Raw genomic sequence first — 14,540 nt, 5'->3', positions numbered from 1 at the left:
AAGATGAAGAGTCTTCAAACTGAATCAATGCTGACTGTTTTTCTTTACATACAGTGTGACCTGAGACTTTCAGCTTTTATTTCAGATTTCCAGAATCTGCATTTTGGTTTAGATTTGTCAACACACACAGACATATCTATCTATGGTATGGTACCAAGTATGGTAATCTGATTTGGCTACAGCTTCAAAGCAGCACAGCATGTAAGATTTTTTTCAACCTACAGTTAAACTGTAAATTGCTTATTTAGGCCCAATATTGATTTAAATTCAAAAATTTGAAGTAAATGAATAGGCGTTTTGGAAAATTAAATATTGCACTCATTTCAGTTTTTTTACTTCAAATTTTTGAATTTAAATCAATATTGGGCCTAAATAAGCAATTTACAGCTTAACTGTAGGTTGAAAAAAATCTTACATGCTGTGCTGCACTTTGGGGTAAGGATGGGCTAAGATATGAGCATGTGTTTGAAAGTTGCTGAATAAATGAATGTTGTAAATAAATTACTCTTCCCATTCCTATACTGATCTTTCTGTCCTGGGCTCCCACCATTAACAGAATGAGGCCAGATGCAAACTGGAGGAACAACACCTCATATTCTGCATGGGTAGCTATAACCCAACGGTATAAGCATTGAATTCTCTGATTTTATGCAACTACAAAACCCTTCCCCTCTCCCTTCTTCTACTGTACACTCCGCCGCCCTCCACTCATCCCCATTTGGACTTGCACATATTTGTCCCCTCCCCCCTCCCCCCTCCCTTTCTACCTACGTTCCTTCCTCTAGTTTCACAATTCACTACTCTTAAACCCTTTTGCCTCACATCTTCTGTCTTTTCATATCTGACTTTTTTCCACAATGTGTCTAACAACTTCTTTCCCCCTCGCCTGTGTCAACCTGTTACCTTCTAGCTTCTGTCCTGCCCTTCCTCTCATCCAGCTTTCTTCACTGTCCCTTCCCCCTCTCCCCTCCTTACAATCAGTCAGAAGGGTTCTCCAGAGATGCTGCTTGACCCGCTGTGTTACTCCAGCAATTTTTACCCTTTTTTGTAAACCTGCAACTGCAGTTCCTTATATCCACAGGGCATAGATAAGATGAATAGCGACAATCCTTTCCCCAGAGAAGTGAAGTGTAAAACTGGAGGGCATATATTTAAGCTGAGAGAGAAAGATTTAAAAGGGCTGATGCGCAATGCTTTCACAGAGTATGGGGCGTACACTGAATTAGCTGTCAGAGGAAGTGGAAGAGATGGGTACAATCATGACATTTCAAAGATACTTGGGCAGGTACATGAAGAGGAAAGGATTGCAGTAAAATGTACCAGGTGCAGGCAAGTGGGTCTTGCTCAGTTAGGCAATTGGTCAGCCTGGATAATTGGTCAAGTGGCCTGTTTCATTGCTGTGTAGCTCGATGACTAAAACTTCATGACGAGGATTTTACCAAAACTTTGTTGTTTTTAGTTGCAGGTTAGTGGCAGAGTAAAATATTAATGCAAGCCAAATGGAAAGGATGCTGGTGATGAATATCTGATGACTGCTTTCAATATTGCACCAATGGATAAGATTTGTTTCAATCAATCACTGTTTCCTTCAATGCTGTGTAATTATAAATGGTCTCCTTTTACTGGAGTGAAGTGTGCCAATCTCAATTGTTTCATGCCAGCCCTGGAAAGACACAAGCATTTCTGGGTATACCTTGTGATCTGATGTGAATTCCTCACTGAGAGAGGGCAGGATGCAAACCTTTTCATGGAGCACTGCGGGAGACGGCCTGACCTGGGATTGTTAAATACTGGATTCCTCAGGAAAACCTTGATTTCCCAGTAGTGGAATGGCATGACTGGCAGGCAAGTCGACTGCTAACCTATTACTCTCTAACACACACCTTCCCTCTTCAACCTTCTATCCAAAACTACGGTTTCTAAAATTTTTTAATGGGGTGGAGGCAGTTTCCTACCCAAACCATCCATTGTTCTGACAAAGTAACAATTTTGTCCAACTATCCAATGTGCCGGTATCCTGTCAAAGCAGCTTCTACCCTACCCCTCATCAACCATGTATCACTCTGCCAGTACTCTGTCAACAATCAGGCCCAGTAAGCTCTCTCGCCACTGCCAACTATCATCTTTCCCCCCCCCCCAACACATCAATCACTGTGCAGATATTTTGATATCTTTCCCTGCCCGTTCTGACCATATATCATTGAAGAGCTCGCATCCTCAGCCTCTGTGTTTCAGCCATCCTGAATCACCAGCTCATCAGATTAAAGATATCAAAAATAGTACACTTGGTCAGTTGTACTTAATTTAAGTTTGCAACAGGGGCAATGACTTAAACTTTCATTGGCACAGGACTGCATGGATTTAGAGTGTTTCCATTTGGGTGTACTCGGATTTCTAAAGTATGTGTTTTGATTTTACTAAAAATAGCAAATGGATAAACTGAGAAGATTGATTCACATTATGATAAGGCTAATACTGAGTCTAAGATGAATTGTGAATATTGAATGATGCAGGAAGGTTGTACCACCAGACACAGTTGAAAGAACACCATTGATTAAATGGGATACTAGGCATGCCACAAGTCAATTAATTATTTTACCATTGTTTGCCATCTTATATTCTACCTGCTCTTGAAAGTTAAATGTTAGGTTTATTCTTTAAATATTTTAGGGTTATTCCACCATAGTGCATCATGTTCCGTGGCTCTTATCTGGTTTTACAATTAGTAATAGAAGGGGCATCGAATATAAAAGTAGGGGGGTAATGATGGAATTGTACAGAACACTGGTGAGGCCACAGCTGGAGTATTGTGTACAGTTCTGGTCACCACATTATAGAAAGGATGTGATAGCTTTGGAGAGGGTGCAGAGGAGATTCTCCAGGATGCTGCCAAGGATGAAGGGCCTCGGCTATGAGGAGAGACTGAGCATACTGGGGTTGTTTTCCCTGGAGCAGAGAAGGCTGAGAGGGGACATGATCGAGGTGTACAAGATCATGAGGGGCATAGATAAGGTAGATGGCGGGGAACTTCTTCCACTGGTGGAAGGTTCAACAATGAGGGGACATAGATACAGGGTAAGGGGAGGGAGGTTTCGGGGGGATGTGAGAAAGAACTTTTTCACCCAGAGGGTGGTTGGAGTCTGGAACTCACTGCCTGGGGTGGTTGTGGAGGCGGGAACACTCACAACGTTTAAGAGGCATTTGGATGGGCACTTGAAATGCTACAACATTCAGGGCTACGGTCCAAATGCGGGAAAATTAGACTGTGTTTGGTAACGGGCGGCGCGGACACGATGGCCGAAGGGCCTCTTTCTGTGCTGTAGGACTCTATGACTCTATGAAAGCAAATACATCAAAAATACAACTTTTAATCATTGTGGCATGAACTGTTCAGAGACAGAAATAATGGAGTCTCTTGTTTCTGCCATGTTTGTCTTAAAATTATTATTTTTTAAATAGGCACAAATGTATCAACTTCCAATTGTATATGAAAATACTGATACTGAATATTGGTTTTTTTACAGGGGTTTGGTGAGATATTCACAAAAACATGACCTGTTTTGAGATGGGTAACTTAAAGTATTGACAGAGAAATGCAGCATAAATAGCTTTCTTGTTTCTCATTGCACTTCCTGCTCACCCATTTGCCTTTGCCCTGGACAAGAGCACAGTTTGTTTGCAAATTTTTATCTGGTGAAACATTTCTTTTCATCCAGTTTGTAAAAGATGTTGGCCTTCCATTTGTCCATGTCCATTTTCCAGAACCAGTCTCATCTGTTAAACCTGCAACAATTTTTTTTTTTTTTAAAGGAAAACGATACAGTCTATTTTGATGTCATTCACATTATATTCTAAATATAACACACCAACATACAATCTTACCATGTTATTCTTTCATTGTCAATAAGTTAAATGTAAACACGCTTATAGGTCTGGTTGTGTTACAGGTGTTAGCATTTTGATACACACATTGTTGTGCCTTGGTCATCAATCTACTTTATTCCATTTTATAATTATGGATAAGAATGTTCCTCAAAAACCATCAATGTAAAATGGATTATCCCATTGGAACAAGCCTGTAGCTTTGATGTGCAAATCAGTTTTCCGCATCAACAACGATGAGGGTTTAAAAATCTTACCAACAAAAAGTTTTAGGTGACCTAGCCTCTTCTATTCTTTCATCTTAAGCATCTGTTGTAACCAAGTGCCAATTACTGACTAAAAATGATAGGAATTAGGAAAGTATTGCTGTCCATTGATAAACATGCCACTTTATGACTGCATTCAATTGGGTGAAGGGATGTTTCATTCTATTCAACAAAACTTGACAAAACAGCCAAATCTAAATCTTTATTCACAAAATGCTGGAGTAACTCAGCAGGTCGGGCAGCATCTCGGGAGAGAAGGAATGGGTGACGTTTCGGGTCGAGACCCTTCCTCAGACTGATGTCAGGGGGGCGGGACAAAAGAAGGATATAGGTGGAGACAGGAAGATAGAGGGAGATCTGGGAAGGAGGAGGGGAAGGGAGGGACAGAGGAGCTATCTAAAGTTGGAGAAGTCGACGTTCATACCACCGGGCTGCAAACTGCCCAGGCGAAATATGAGGTGCTGTTCCTCCAATTTCCGGTGGGCCTCACTATGGCACTGGAGGAGGCCCATGACAGAAAGGTCGGACTGGGAATGGGAGGGGGAGTTAAAGTGCTCGGCCACCGGGAGATCAGTTTTGTTAATGCGGACCGAGCGCAGGTGTTCAGCGAAGCGATCGCCGAGCCTGCGCTTGGTTTCGCCGATGTAAATAAGTTGACATCTAGAGCAGCGGATGCAATAGATGAGGTTGGAGGAGGTGTAGGTGAACCTTTGTCTCACCTGGAAAGACTGTTTGGGTCCTTGGATGGAGTTGAGGGGGGAGGTAAAGGGACAGGTGTTGCATCTCGTGCGGTTGCAGGGGAAAGTGCCCGGGGTTTGGGTGGTTTGGGTAGGAAGGGACGAGTGGACCAGGGAGTTACGGAGGGAACGGTCTCTGCGGAACGCAGAGAGGGGAGGGGATGGGAAGATATGGCCAGTGGTGGGGTCCCGTTGTAGGTGACGGAAATGTTGGTGGATGATATGTTGGATCCGCTGGCTGGTGGGGTGGAAGGTGAGAACGAGGGGGATTCTGTCCTTGTTGCGAGTGGGGGGAGGGGGAGTAAGAGCGGAGCTGCGGGATGTAGAAGAGACCCTAGTGAGAGCCTCATCTATAATGGAGGAGGGGAAGCCCTGTTTTCTGAAGAACGAGGACATCTCGGAAGCCCTAGTGTGAAACACCTCATCCCGGGCGCAGATGCGGCGTAGACGGAGGAATTGGGAGTAGGGGATAGACTTTTTGCAGGGGACCGGGTGGGAAGAAGTGTAGTCCAGATAGCTGTGCGAGTCAGTGGGTTTATATAGCGAGTCTGGGTCAAGATGTGGTCGTAGAGTAGGAGGGCATAGCGAGTCTGGGTCAAGATGGGTCAAATCGAAATCTTTTCCAGTTGACGACTTAACCCCAATTTTGTTCAAGCATTCCAATAACATTTTAGGGCCGTAACATAGCTATGCTGGTAAAGGAGATTGTGAACTTTGTAGAGTCATGCATGATTTAACTTAATTTTATCAGAGAAATTATGATATCATACTTAAAGTGGAAAATAAATTTACACTATTACATATTAAGGAAACTATATAGAGCAAAAATTCACTTTTGGTTCACTGTGCTAATTCTATACAAAAATATCAATCATCAGTTGTACTCATTGCCCAACACACAGTTATATCTATGTGAACAGAATTGAATGGTGGGAGATGAGCACAAAATTGTATGGCCAGTGACTGATACATAGGCATGTGGTCAATGTCAGTAAAGATCGAATCAGAGGTGTTTTTTTCAAGTATGTTACGCAATTGAAATTAATGTTCAATTTGTGGTTTTAACTGGACGTGTTTTGTATTTTGATAGCTGGGCTAACATCATCTTAAGCCAAAATCAAAAAACAATCCACTGACAATTTTCAGATGTTGTATATTCAAGGTATTGCTGTTATTCTCTTTGGAGAAAAGCCTTGTTGGTTATTAGACCTCTACATGTGAAATTCTTTACATATACATACCAATCCAGAATGGCTGCTTCCTGGCAAAGTTCCAAAGCCATTTTTGTTCCCTCCTGGAGTGGACACTGACCAAGTTAGCATGAAACCTAAGTACAGAGAAGCACACTGTAAAACACTTAAGTCTAACTTTTTGTGGAAAATAACAGTTGAACACATTGTAATTAATTTTAGAACCGGAGCAGAAGAACAAACAAACTAGTTAGCTATAATAAGACGCAAAACACTATTAAAAATACCGGAAAAGAGAAAAAGGACTCCTGGCTGCAGTTTTTGGACTTAATTCCTATTTTAGCTATTTTGATTATGCTGCATTGTGGCTGGTTCTGAATACTATATTAATTTACGCAGCAACAATGGAAAAGTTTTAAGTTACATCGTTCAATGATGTCAGCACATGCAATTGTGATTTATAGATAATTACTTTTTAAGTATTTTCACAGGTGCTGCAGCAACAATTTCTATCTGCCACCTTCCATCATAAGAAAATATGACCACGACAAGATGATCTGTTTTAATAATGTTATATGAGGTAAAGAAAAATCATTGGCAGTAGTCAAGGAAGAAACCCTTCAACTTCAAATATTATGATGCATCTGAGGGAGCACACAGGGCTTTGGTTCAAATCTTAGCCAAAAGGCAGCGGTTGAACTCTTCATCTCCTTAACTTTTATGTTCCTATCACTTAAAGTGGTGACCTACAGTAGTGTCTCTCAGGAGAAAGTGCTTCTACTGTGCATGGACTGCCACATAGTACTACATCCACCCAAAAAGAATCAATTTCATATAATGTTCCCTCTTATTCCACATGGATTCATTTGTTGCTCTTTGTTATTACAGCTGTCTTTTTGCTCCGTTTAGCATATCCTATCTACATTTAAAATATTTAATCAAAATAATTGCTAAATTCTTTGATTTTGCTGAAATCAAGACTGATCAGAACATCTATCATAATGCATTCCTCTTTGGGATATCAAAATAGTGAGAAGGAAAGAACTGCAGATGCTGGTTTGAATTGAAGGTAGACACAAAATGCTGCAGTAACTCAGCAGGACAGGCAGCATCTCTGGAGAGAAGGAATGGGTGACGTTTCGGATCGAGACCCTTCTTCACTGATGTCAGGAAAGTGGGCGGGCATTGTTGGAGGATTATATGCTCGAACATTTTTGCCACCTCCAACGGGATCCCACTACTGATCTTTCCATCTCCACCCCTTTCTGTTCTCTCTGCAACTCCCTGGTCCACTCGTCCCTTCCCACCCAAACCACCCCCTCCCCAGGTACTTTCCCCTGCAAATGCAGGAGATGCAACACCCGTCCCTTTACCTCCCCCCTCGACTCCATCCAAGGACCCCAACAGGTGAGACAGAGGTTCACTTGCACCTCCTCCAACCTCATCTACTATATCCACTGTTCCAGGTGTCAACTCCTGTATATCGGTGAGACCAAGCGCAGGCTCGATGATCATTTCGCTGAATAGCTCTGCAGTCACAGATTTTTTAAAATAGACTTGGAGTTTTATTTTAAAAATAATAACCTTTGGGAGAGTTAGCTGCATTTTTAATGAAATACACTTGAAATTACTTAAACCCATATTACTTTTAGAAATCTACCTGAACCATGACATTCCTGTAGCCAGTCTTTAGTTGGCAATAATACCTCCATTGCTCTGCAGGAACCTCTGTAACTATCATTGAGGTTAGCTAATATTTAAGGCCTGTGTTCATCAAGAAAATTAACTTTATTTTGAATGAAAATAATTCTCTCTGTAAAAACTAATGATTTGAAATACTATTAGAAGCTTATCATATAATTAATAAACAATGTCTAGTAACTAAATCTACTTTATAGCAAAAGAAACATGATTCCCTGGTTATGGAGGTTTGGAGCTGAAACCCTTATGGTGTAACAATTACTGCTATAGGCATGTTAAAATGCATTGCCCATTATTCTCCATAAAACTGTGCCGGGCTTTCCTATAGCTTACTGCCTTGGTGATTTTGAAATGGAAGTTTATTTGGTAATTGATGCAAGTTACTCACTTTTGCCTACAGGCCATTTCAGCTCCTTCCCAGGTTTCATTTCTCCCAGGATTCAGAAGATAACAGTGTTTCTTGCGAAGGGTCCAGCCTGAAGGACATTCCATTTGTTCATTGCCCTGTCAATGCATAAAATTATAATTGCTCCGTAACATAGCATTTGTTCCGAAAATGTTATAATTTGAGGATACAAATTACCAAAAACCTCTCCTGGATTTAGATTTAGACCAAAATTACAAATTTATACGTTAAAAAAACTGTTGGCACTCAGCTTCCCCAGGACACAGTTCAGGAAACAAATAAGCTATGCCAAGGTTCAAACCTGTCTTCTGTTCTGAGTTAGTGTATTTCAACTAAAGCACAAGAATAAAGTACAGCAATTATTCACAGGGTCCCTAAGCAAAAGAAGGAAGATAATTGGTCAAATTCCTATCCAGTGGTCCTTATGAGACAGTGAGACTACTTGGCCATCAGATGTGAATATAATTAGATCCACTTGTAATGCACTCTGTGGCTGTGTTAACCAACACTGAATCTCCATACACATGCAAGAAGAACATCACTATTCAGTTATAGAGGGCTGGTAGCACCATTGTCATTATGCATAGGAAGGAACTGCAGAAAAAATGAAGGTGGACACAAAATGTTGGAGTAACTCAGCGGGACAGGCAGCATCTCTGGAGAGAAGGAATGGGTGACGTTACGGATTGATACCCTTCTTCAGACTGATCATTGGCATTACATTGTTGTTTGAGGCTTCATGAGAAAAGTAGGACAAATGTTGGAAAATATTTCTCCTTTGCAGTTTCTATCAAATTTTAAAAAACAAAATCCCAGCACCTTTCTTCCTCCATAGCAAAGCCATCATTTTAACCAACTGTGACCAATTATTGCTTCTCTCTTGCACTTCCAGATGAGATCAACTAACACACAAAATCCTTGTAATCCCAGGATTTCCACTGATCCACTGAGATACTCCAACATTTTGTGTCACACTGATGGTGACTTTCATGGTGACAATCATGTGGCACACTGATGGTGACTTTGCAAACGGAATAATTAAAAAATCAGAAGCCAAACTTTTTGATTATTGTCATCACAGAATATACTTTCGGATGTAGTCAGGTTGAATTTTTCCTTCACTTTCCATGCCCGACAAGAAATTATATGGTAGAGACAGAGACAGTGATCACAACTCCATCAGTTTTAAGTTTATTTTAAATAGGGACAGATTTGGATGTTGGAGGAAGGTACTTAATTGGGGCAAGGTAGGCAGGAGCTAAGGTGGGTAGATTGGGAGCATTTTCTATTGGGTAAGTCTATTCTATTGGGTAAGGTAGATATTCTGGTGCCATGTGGGAGTTGTTTAAAGGCCAGTTATCAAAGTGCCAAATTAGCATGTTCCAGGAATGGAGTGGTATAAAGACGCCAAGGTAAGGGAACTGTGGACGACCAAGGAGATTGTAAATATGGTCAGGAAGAAAAAGGAAGCATATGTCAGGTTTAAGAGGGTGCTATCAGATAGAACTTATGAGGAACATAAAGCGAGTAGGAAAGAACTCAAGTGGGCAATTCGAAGGGCTGAAAGGACCCATGAAATGTTATTGGCAAGTCAGATTAGGGAAAATACCAAGGCTTTTTATTTGTGCGATAATAATAAGAGGGTTGCCAGGGAGAAGAGTTAGGACTGCTTTGGGATAAAGGAGGAAATCTGTGCTTGGAGTTGGAGGGTGTAGGTGAGGTACTAAACGAGTACTTTGCATCAAAGTTCACCTTGGAGACGGACTTGGAAGACAGCGAGATCAGTGCGGAGAATACAAATATGGTCGGGCAGTTTGAGATCCAGAAAGAGGTGGTGCAGAGGCTGTTGAAGAGCATTAAGGTGGATAAGACCACAGGGCTTGATGGGATCTATCCCAGGTCATTGAGGGAGGCAAGAGAGGAGATTGCGGGGCCTTGATGGGGACCTTTGTTTTGTCTTTACCCACAGACGAGGTCCTAGAGGACTGGAGAGTGGCCAATGATGTTCCTTACTTTAAGAAAGGAAGTAGAGAGAATCCAGAAAAAACGGTAGGCTGGTGAGCCTCATGCCAGTGGTAGGGAAACTATTGGAGAGAATTCTTTGGGATTGGATTTACTCCCATTTGGAAGAAAATGGGTAATTAAGGATAGCCCACATGGCTTGCTACGCGGCAGGACATGTGTTACTAACTTGATTGAGATTTTTGAGGAGACAAATTAGAAGGTAGGATGGTGGATACATGGATTTCAGTAAAGCTTTTGATAAGGTCCCTTATGGTAGGCTGATCCAGAAGATTATGATGTACGGGATGCACGATGAGGTGGTTGTACGGATTCAGTACTGGTTTGTTGATAGAAGACAGAGTGTGGTGGAAGGTAGATATTCTGGATGGAGGCCTGGGGCCAGTGGAGTTCGATAGGAATCTGTGCTGGGACCGCTGCTGTTTGTGATATATATAAATGACCTAGATATAAATGTAGATGGGTTGGTGAGTAAGTTTGCTAACGACACCAAAATTGGAGGAGTTGCGGACAGTGAGGAATGCTGTCAGACGATTATGGTGGGATATAGATCAGCTGCAGAAATGGGCAGAGAAATGGCAGATGGAATTTAACCCAAGCAAATGTGAGGTGTTGCACTTTGGGTTGAATGTAAAGCGAGACTATAGTTAATAGCAAGGCCCTTAACAGCATTAATTTTAAATTGTAAATTTCCCCGGTGTGGGACGAATAAAGGAATATATTATTAATGTGCAGCGAGATATTGGAGTCCAAGTTCATAGCTCACTATGAAGGTGGCAGCATAAGTAGATAGGGTATAAAAGAAAGCATATGATTTGCTTGCCTTCATGACTAGATGCGTAGAATATAAGAGTCAGGAAGCCATCATACATCTCTCTAGGGCTTTGGTTAGGCTGCATTTGGAGTATTGCGTGCAGTTCTGATTGCCACATTGTAGGAGAAATCTGAAGGCTTTGGTGAGGGAAGTTTACCAGGATGCTGCTTGGATTAGAAGGTTTCAAGGAAAAGGTTTCAGTTACAAGGAGAGGTTGTATAATCCGATTATTTTCTCTGGAGCATTGGAGGCTGAGGAGAGATCCGATAGAAGTATATGTATTTTATAAATGCATAAGGGGGAAAAGGGTAACTAAAGAGAGAGTGAGACCTCTCAGGAATCAAAGCGATCAGCTCTGTGTGGAGCCACAGGAGATGGGCAGGTCGTTAATGACTATTTCTCTGTATTTACTGAGGAGAACGACAGTAGGATGGAGGAACTTGGGGCTGTCAATGGAAGTGTCTTGAGAGCAGTCAGTGTTACCATTGAAGAAGTACAGAAGGTACTGTCGTGTTTGAAGGTAGACAAATCTCCAGGGCCTGATCAGATATATCCGAGGACATTGCGGGAAACTAGAGAGAAAATTGTGGGAGTCCTGGTTGAAATTTACGAGTTGTCCTCAAATACAGGAAAGGTGCTGGATGACTGGAGGTGGCAAATGTCTTGCCACTTTTCAAGAAGGGCTGCAGGGAAAATGCTGGGAACTATAGGCCGGTGAGCTTAACATCTGTAGCTGGAAAGTTACTAGAGAGTATTCTGAGAGATAGGTTATACAGGCATTTGGATGGGCAAGGGCTGATTAGGGACAGTCAGCATGGTTTAGTACGTGGAAGGTCGTATCTCACAAATCTGATTGATTTTTTTGAAGACGTGACCTAAAAGGTCGATGAGGGCAGAGCTGTAGATGTTGTGTACATGGATTTTAGTAAGGCTTTTTTATCAAGGTTCCGCATGGAAGGCTGCTCTGGAAGGTTAGATCGCATGGGATCCAAGGAGAGATAGCTGAATGGGTAGCAAATTGGCTCCATGGAAGGAAGCAGAGGGTGACGGTGGAACGTTGCTTCTCAGACTGGAGGCCTGTGACTAGTGGTGTGCCTCAGATTTCAGTGCTGGGCCCGTTACTGTTTGTCATCTACATCAATGATTTGGATGAGAACATACAGGGTGAGATGAGCAAGTTTGCTGATGATACAAAAGTGAGTGGTTTTGCAGATAGGGAAGATGGTTGTGAAAGATTGCAGCAGGACCTGGATGGATTGGCCAGGTGGGCAGAGGAATTTACATTTTGGGATGTCGAACAAGGGCAGGACCTACACAGTAAATGGTAGGCCTATGGGTAGTGTTGTACAGCAGAGGGATCTAAGAGTACAGGTGCATGGGTTTCTTGAAGGTCGAGTTGTAGGTGGATAAAGTGGTCAAAAAGGCTTTTGGCACTTTGGCCTTCATCAGTCAGAATATTGAGTATAGAAGTTGGGAGGTCATGTTGCAGTTGTATAAGACGTTGGTGAGACCGCATTTAGAATATTGTGTTCAGTTCAGGGCACCATATTATTGGAAAGATATTGTCAAGCTTGAAAGGGTTCGGGAAAGATTTACAAGGATGTTGCCAGGACGAGAGGGTGCGAGCTATAGGGAGAGTTTGAGTAGGCTGGGTCTCTACTCCATGGAGCGCAGGAGCATGAGCGGTGATTTTATAGAGGTGTACAAAATCATGAGAGGAGTAGATCGGGTAGATGCACAGAGTCTCTTGCCCAGAGTGGGGGAATCAAGGACCAAAGGACATAGGTTCAAGGTGAAGAGGAAAAGATTTAATAGGAATCCGAGAGGTAACTTTTTCACACAAAGGGTGGTGGGTGTATGGAACAACCTGCCAGAATAGGGAGTTGAGGCTGGGACAATCCCATTGTTTAAGAAGCAGTTATACAGGTACATGGATAGGACAGGTTTGGAGGGATATGGACCAAGCGCAGTCACGTGGGACTAATGTAGCTGGGAAATTGTTAGCTGGTGTGGGCAAGTTGGGCCGAAGGGCCTGTTTCCACATTATATCACTCTATGACTATATAAAATTATGAAAAGCTTAGATAGGTTAAACAGTCAGAACCTTTCTATCAGAGTGGAAATGTCCAACACTAGAGGGCAAGCTATGAGAGTGGGAAAATGTAATGGAGATGTGAGGGGCAAGTTTTTATGCACAGTGGGGGCTGGAATATTTCCTACATTACAAACGTCACCACATTATAAAATGAAACTTTTTTTTTTACATGCAAATTTGGAAGCCAGAGTTCCTAAGTCACGGTACAGGGACTTACATGGGAATGGCCCAGAAGAATCTCTATATCTGGCAAATGCCTCAACACGTCCACTAATAGAAACAATAATGAGGATTAAATTGAGAAATCCATTTGAATCAATGGATAACCTCATACTCCACTGTTGTACTGAAGGAAAACATCTACCTGATTCATGTTGCTGAATGAATGTGTATTTTCGGCTACAAATGGGACGTCTTTTTGGAGCAAGTCATGTCTCTGAGCAGGAAGCAAAGGCCACTGCCATGCACTATGTCGTGAGGAGGTAGAAAAATCCTCTTCAATGCTTTTTGGCACCATCCCATGGTACTGTAAAATAGCAGAGAACACTGATTATTTTCTTCAATTTACTAATTTCTCGTCTTTTTTTCTCTGATCTCAGTACTGATGTGATTTAAAAAAAAGTTAATTTGTTTTAAGAATGCATTAATTAAAAAGCAATACACTAGCTGGAACTCTGAAGTAAAAATATAAAATGCCGGGGATTCTCAGTGGGTCAAGCAGAATCAATGTAGGTGAAATGGAATTAACATTCTGCAAAAATTACCTTTCATCAAACCTTTTAAAAGAAGATCACTCATCAGAGAAGTTAAAGATACAAGAAACCGCAGTGCTGGAATTTTGAGTAAAACACAAAGTGCTGGAGGAACTCAGTGAGTCAGGCAGAATCTGTGAAGAGAATGGACAGATGATGTTTTGGCTCTACAGCCTGGACATTTAAGGCTGTTTCTCTCCATGGGTTCTACCTGACCTCCTGAGTATCATAATATAAGAAAATAACTGCAGATGCTGGTACAAATCGATTTATTCACAAAATGCTGGAGTAACTCAGCAGGTCAGGCAGCATCTCGGGAGAGAAGGAATGGGTGACGTTTCGGGTTGAGACCCTTCTTCAGACTGATGTCAGGGGATATAGGTGGAGACAGGAAGATAGAGGGAGATCTGGGAAGGAGGAGGGGAAGGGAGGGACAGAGGAACTATCTAATACTAGTAATAATAATAATAGAGGATACTCTTGAGTATCATTACTATTTTCTGTCATTATTTATTAAAAAAATATTGTAAAAGAACATATATGTTAAGAAAATATTACTTAGTATCCTCAGTCTCTTGGTTTTCCTTTTGTAATTGTGAGAAGGAAATCTGTAAAAAGTCTTGTTAAATTAATCAGTTTCAAATCAGAATTACCAAATGATTTAAATAAAAGTAA

General features: G+C 41.6%; 1 protein-coding gene across 1 annotated transcript in view; it reads right to left on the bottom strand.

Moving 5' to 3' along the window:
• Positions 1–776: 776 nt before the first annotated feature.
• frem1b (Fras1 related extracellular matrix 1b) overlaps positions 777–14,540 on the bottom strand; it is a 113,865-nt gene continuing 100,101 nt past the window's right edge. The window contains exons 31-34 of the mRNA XM_078407974.1: positions 13,478–13,639; positions 8,165–8,280; positions 6,127–6,212; positions 777–3,783 (exon numbers count right to left, since the gene is read on the bottom strand). Coding sequence (XP_078264100.1) covers positions 3,575–3,783; positions 6,127–6,212; positions 8,165–8,280; positions 13,478–13,639 — 573 coding nt within the window. The 3' untranslated portion in view covers positions 777–3,574. The remainder of the gene's footprint in view (positions 3,784–6,126; positions 6,213–8,164; positions 8,281–13,477; positions 13,640–14,540) is intronic.

This window comes from Rhinoraja longicauda, chromosome 11, assembly GCF_053455715.1.
Source record: "Rhinoraja longicauda isolate Sanriku21f chromosome 11, sRhiLon1.1, whole genome shotgun sequence".
Classification (NCBI taxonomy): Eukaryota; Metazoa; Chordata; class Chondrichthyes; order Rajiformes; family Arhynchobatidae; genus Rhinoraja; species Rhinoraja longicauda.
This window is presented reverse-complemented; position numbering and strand designations above follow the sequence as displayed.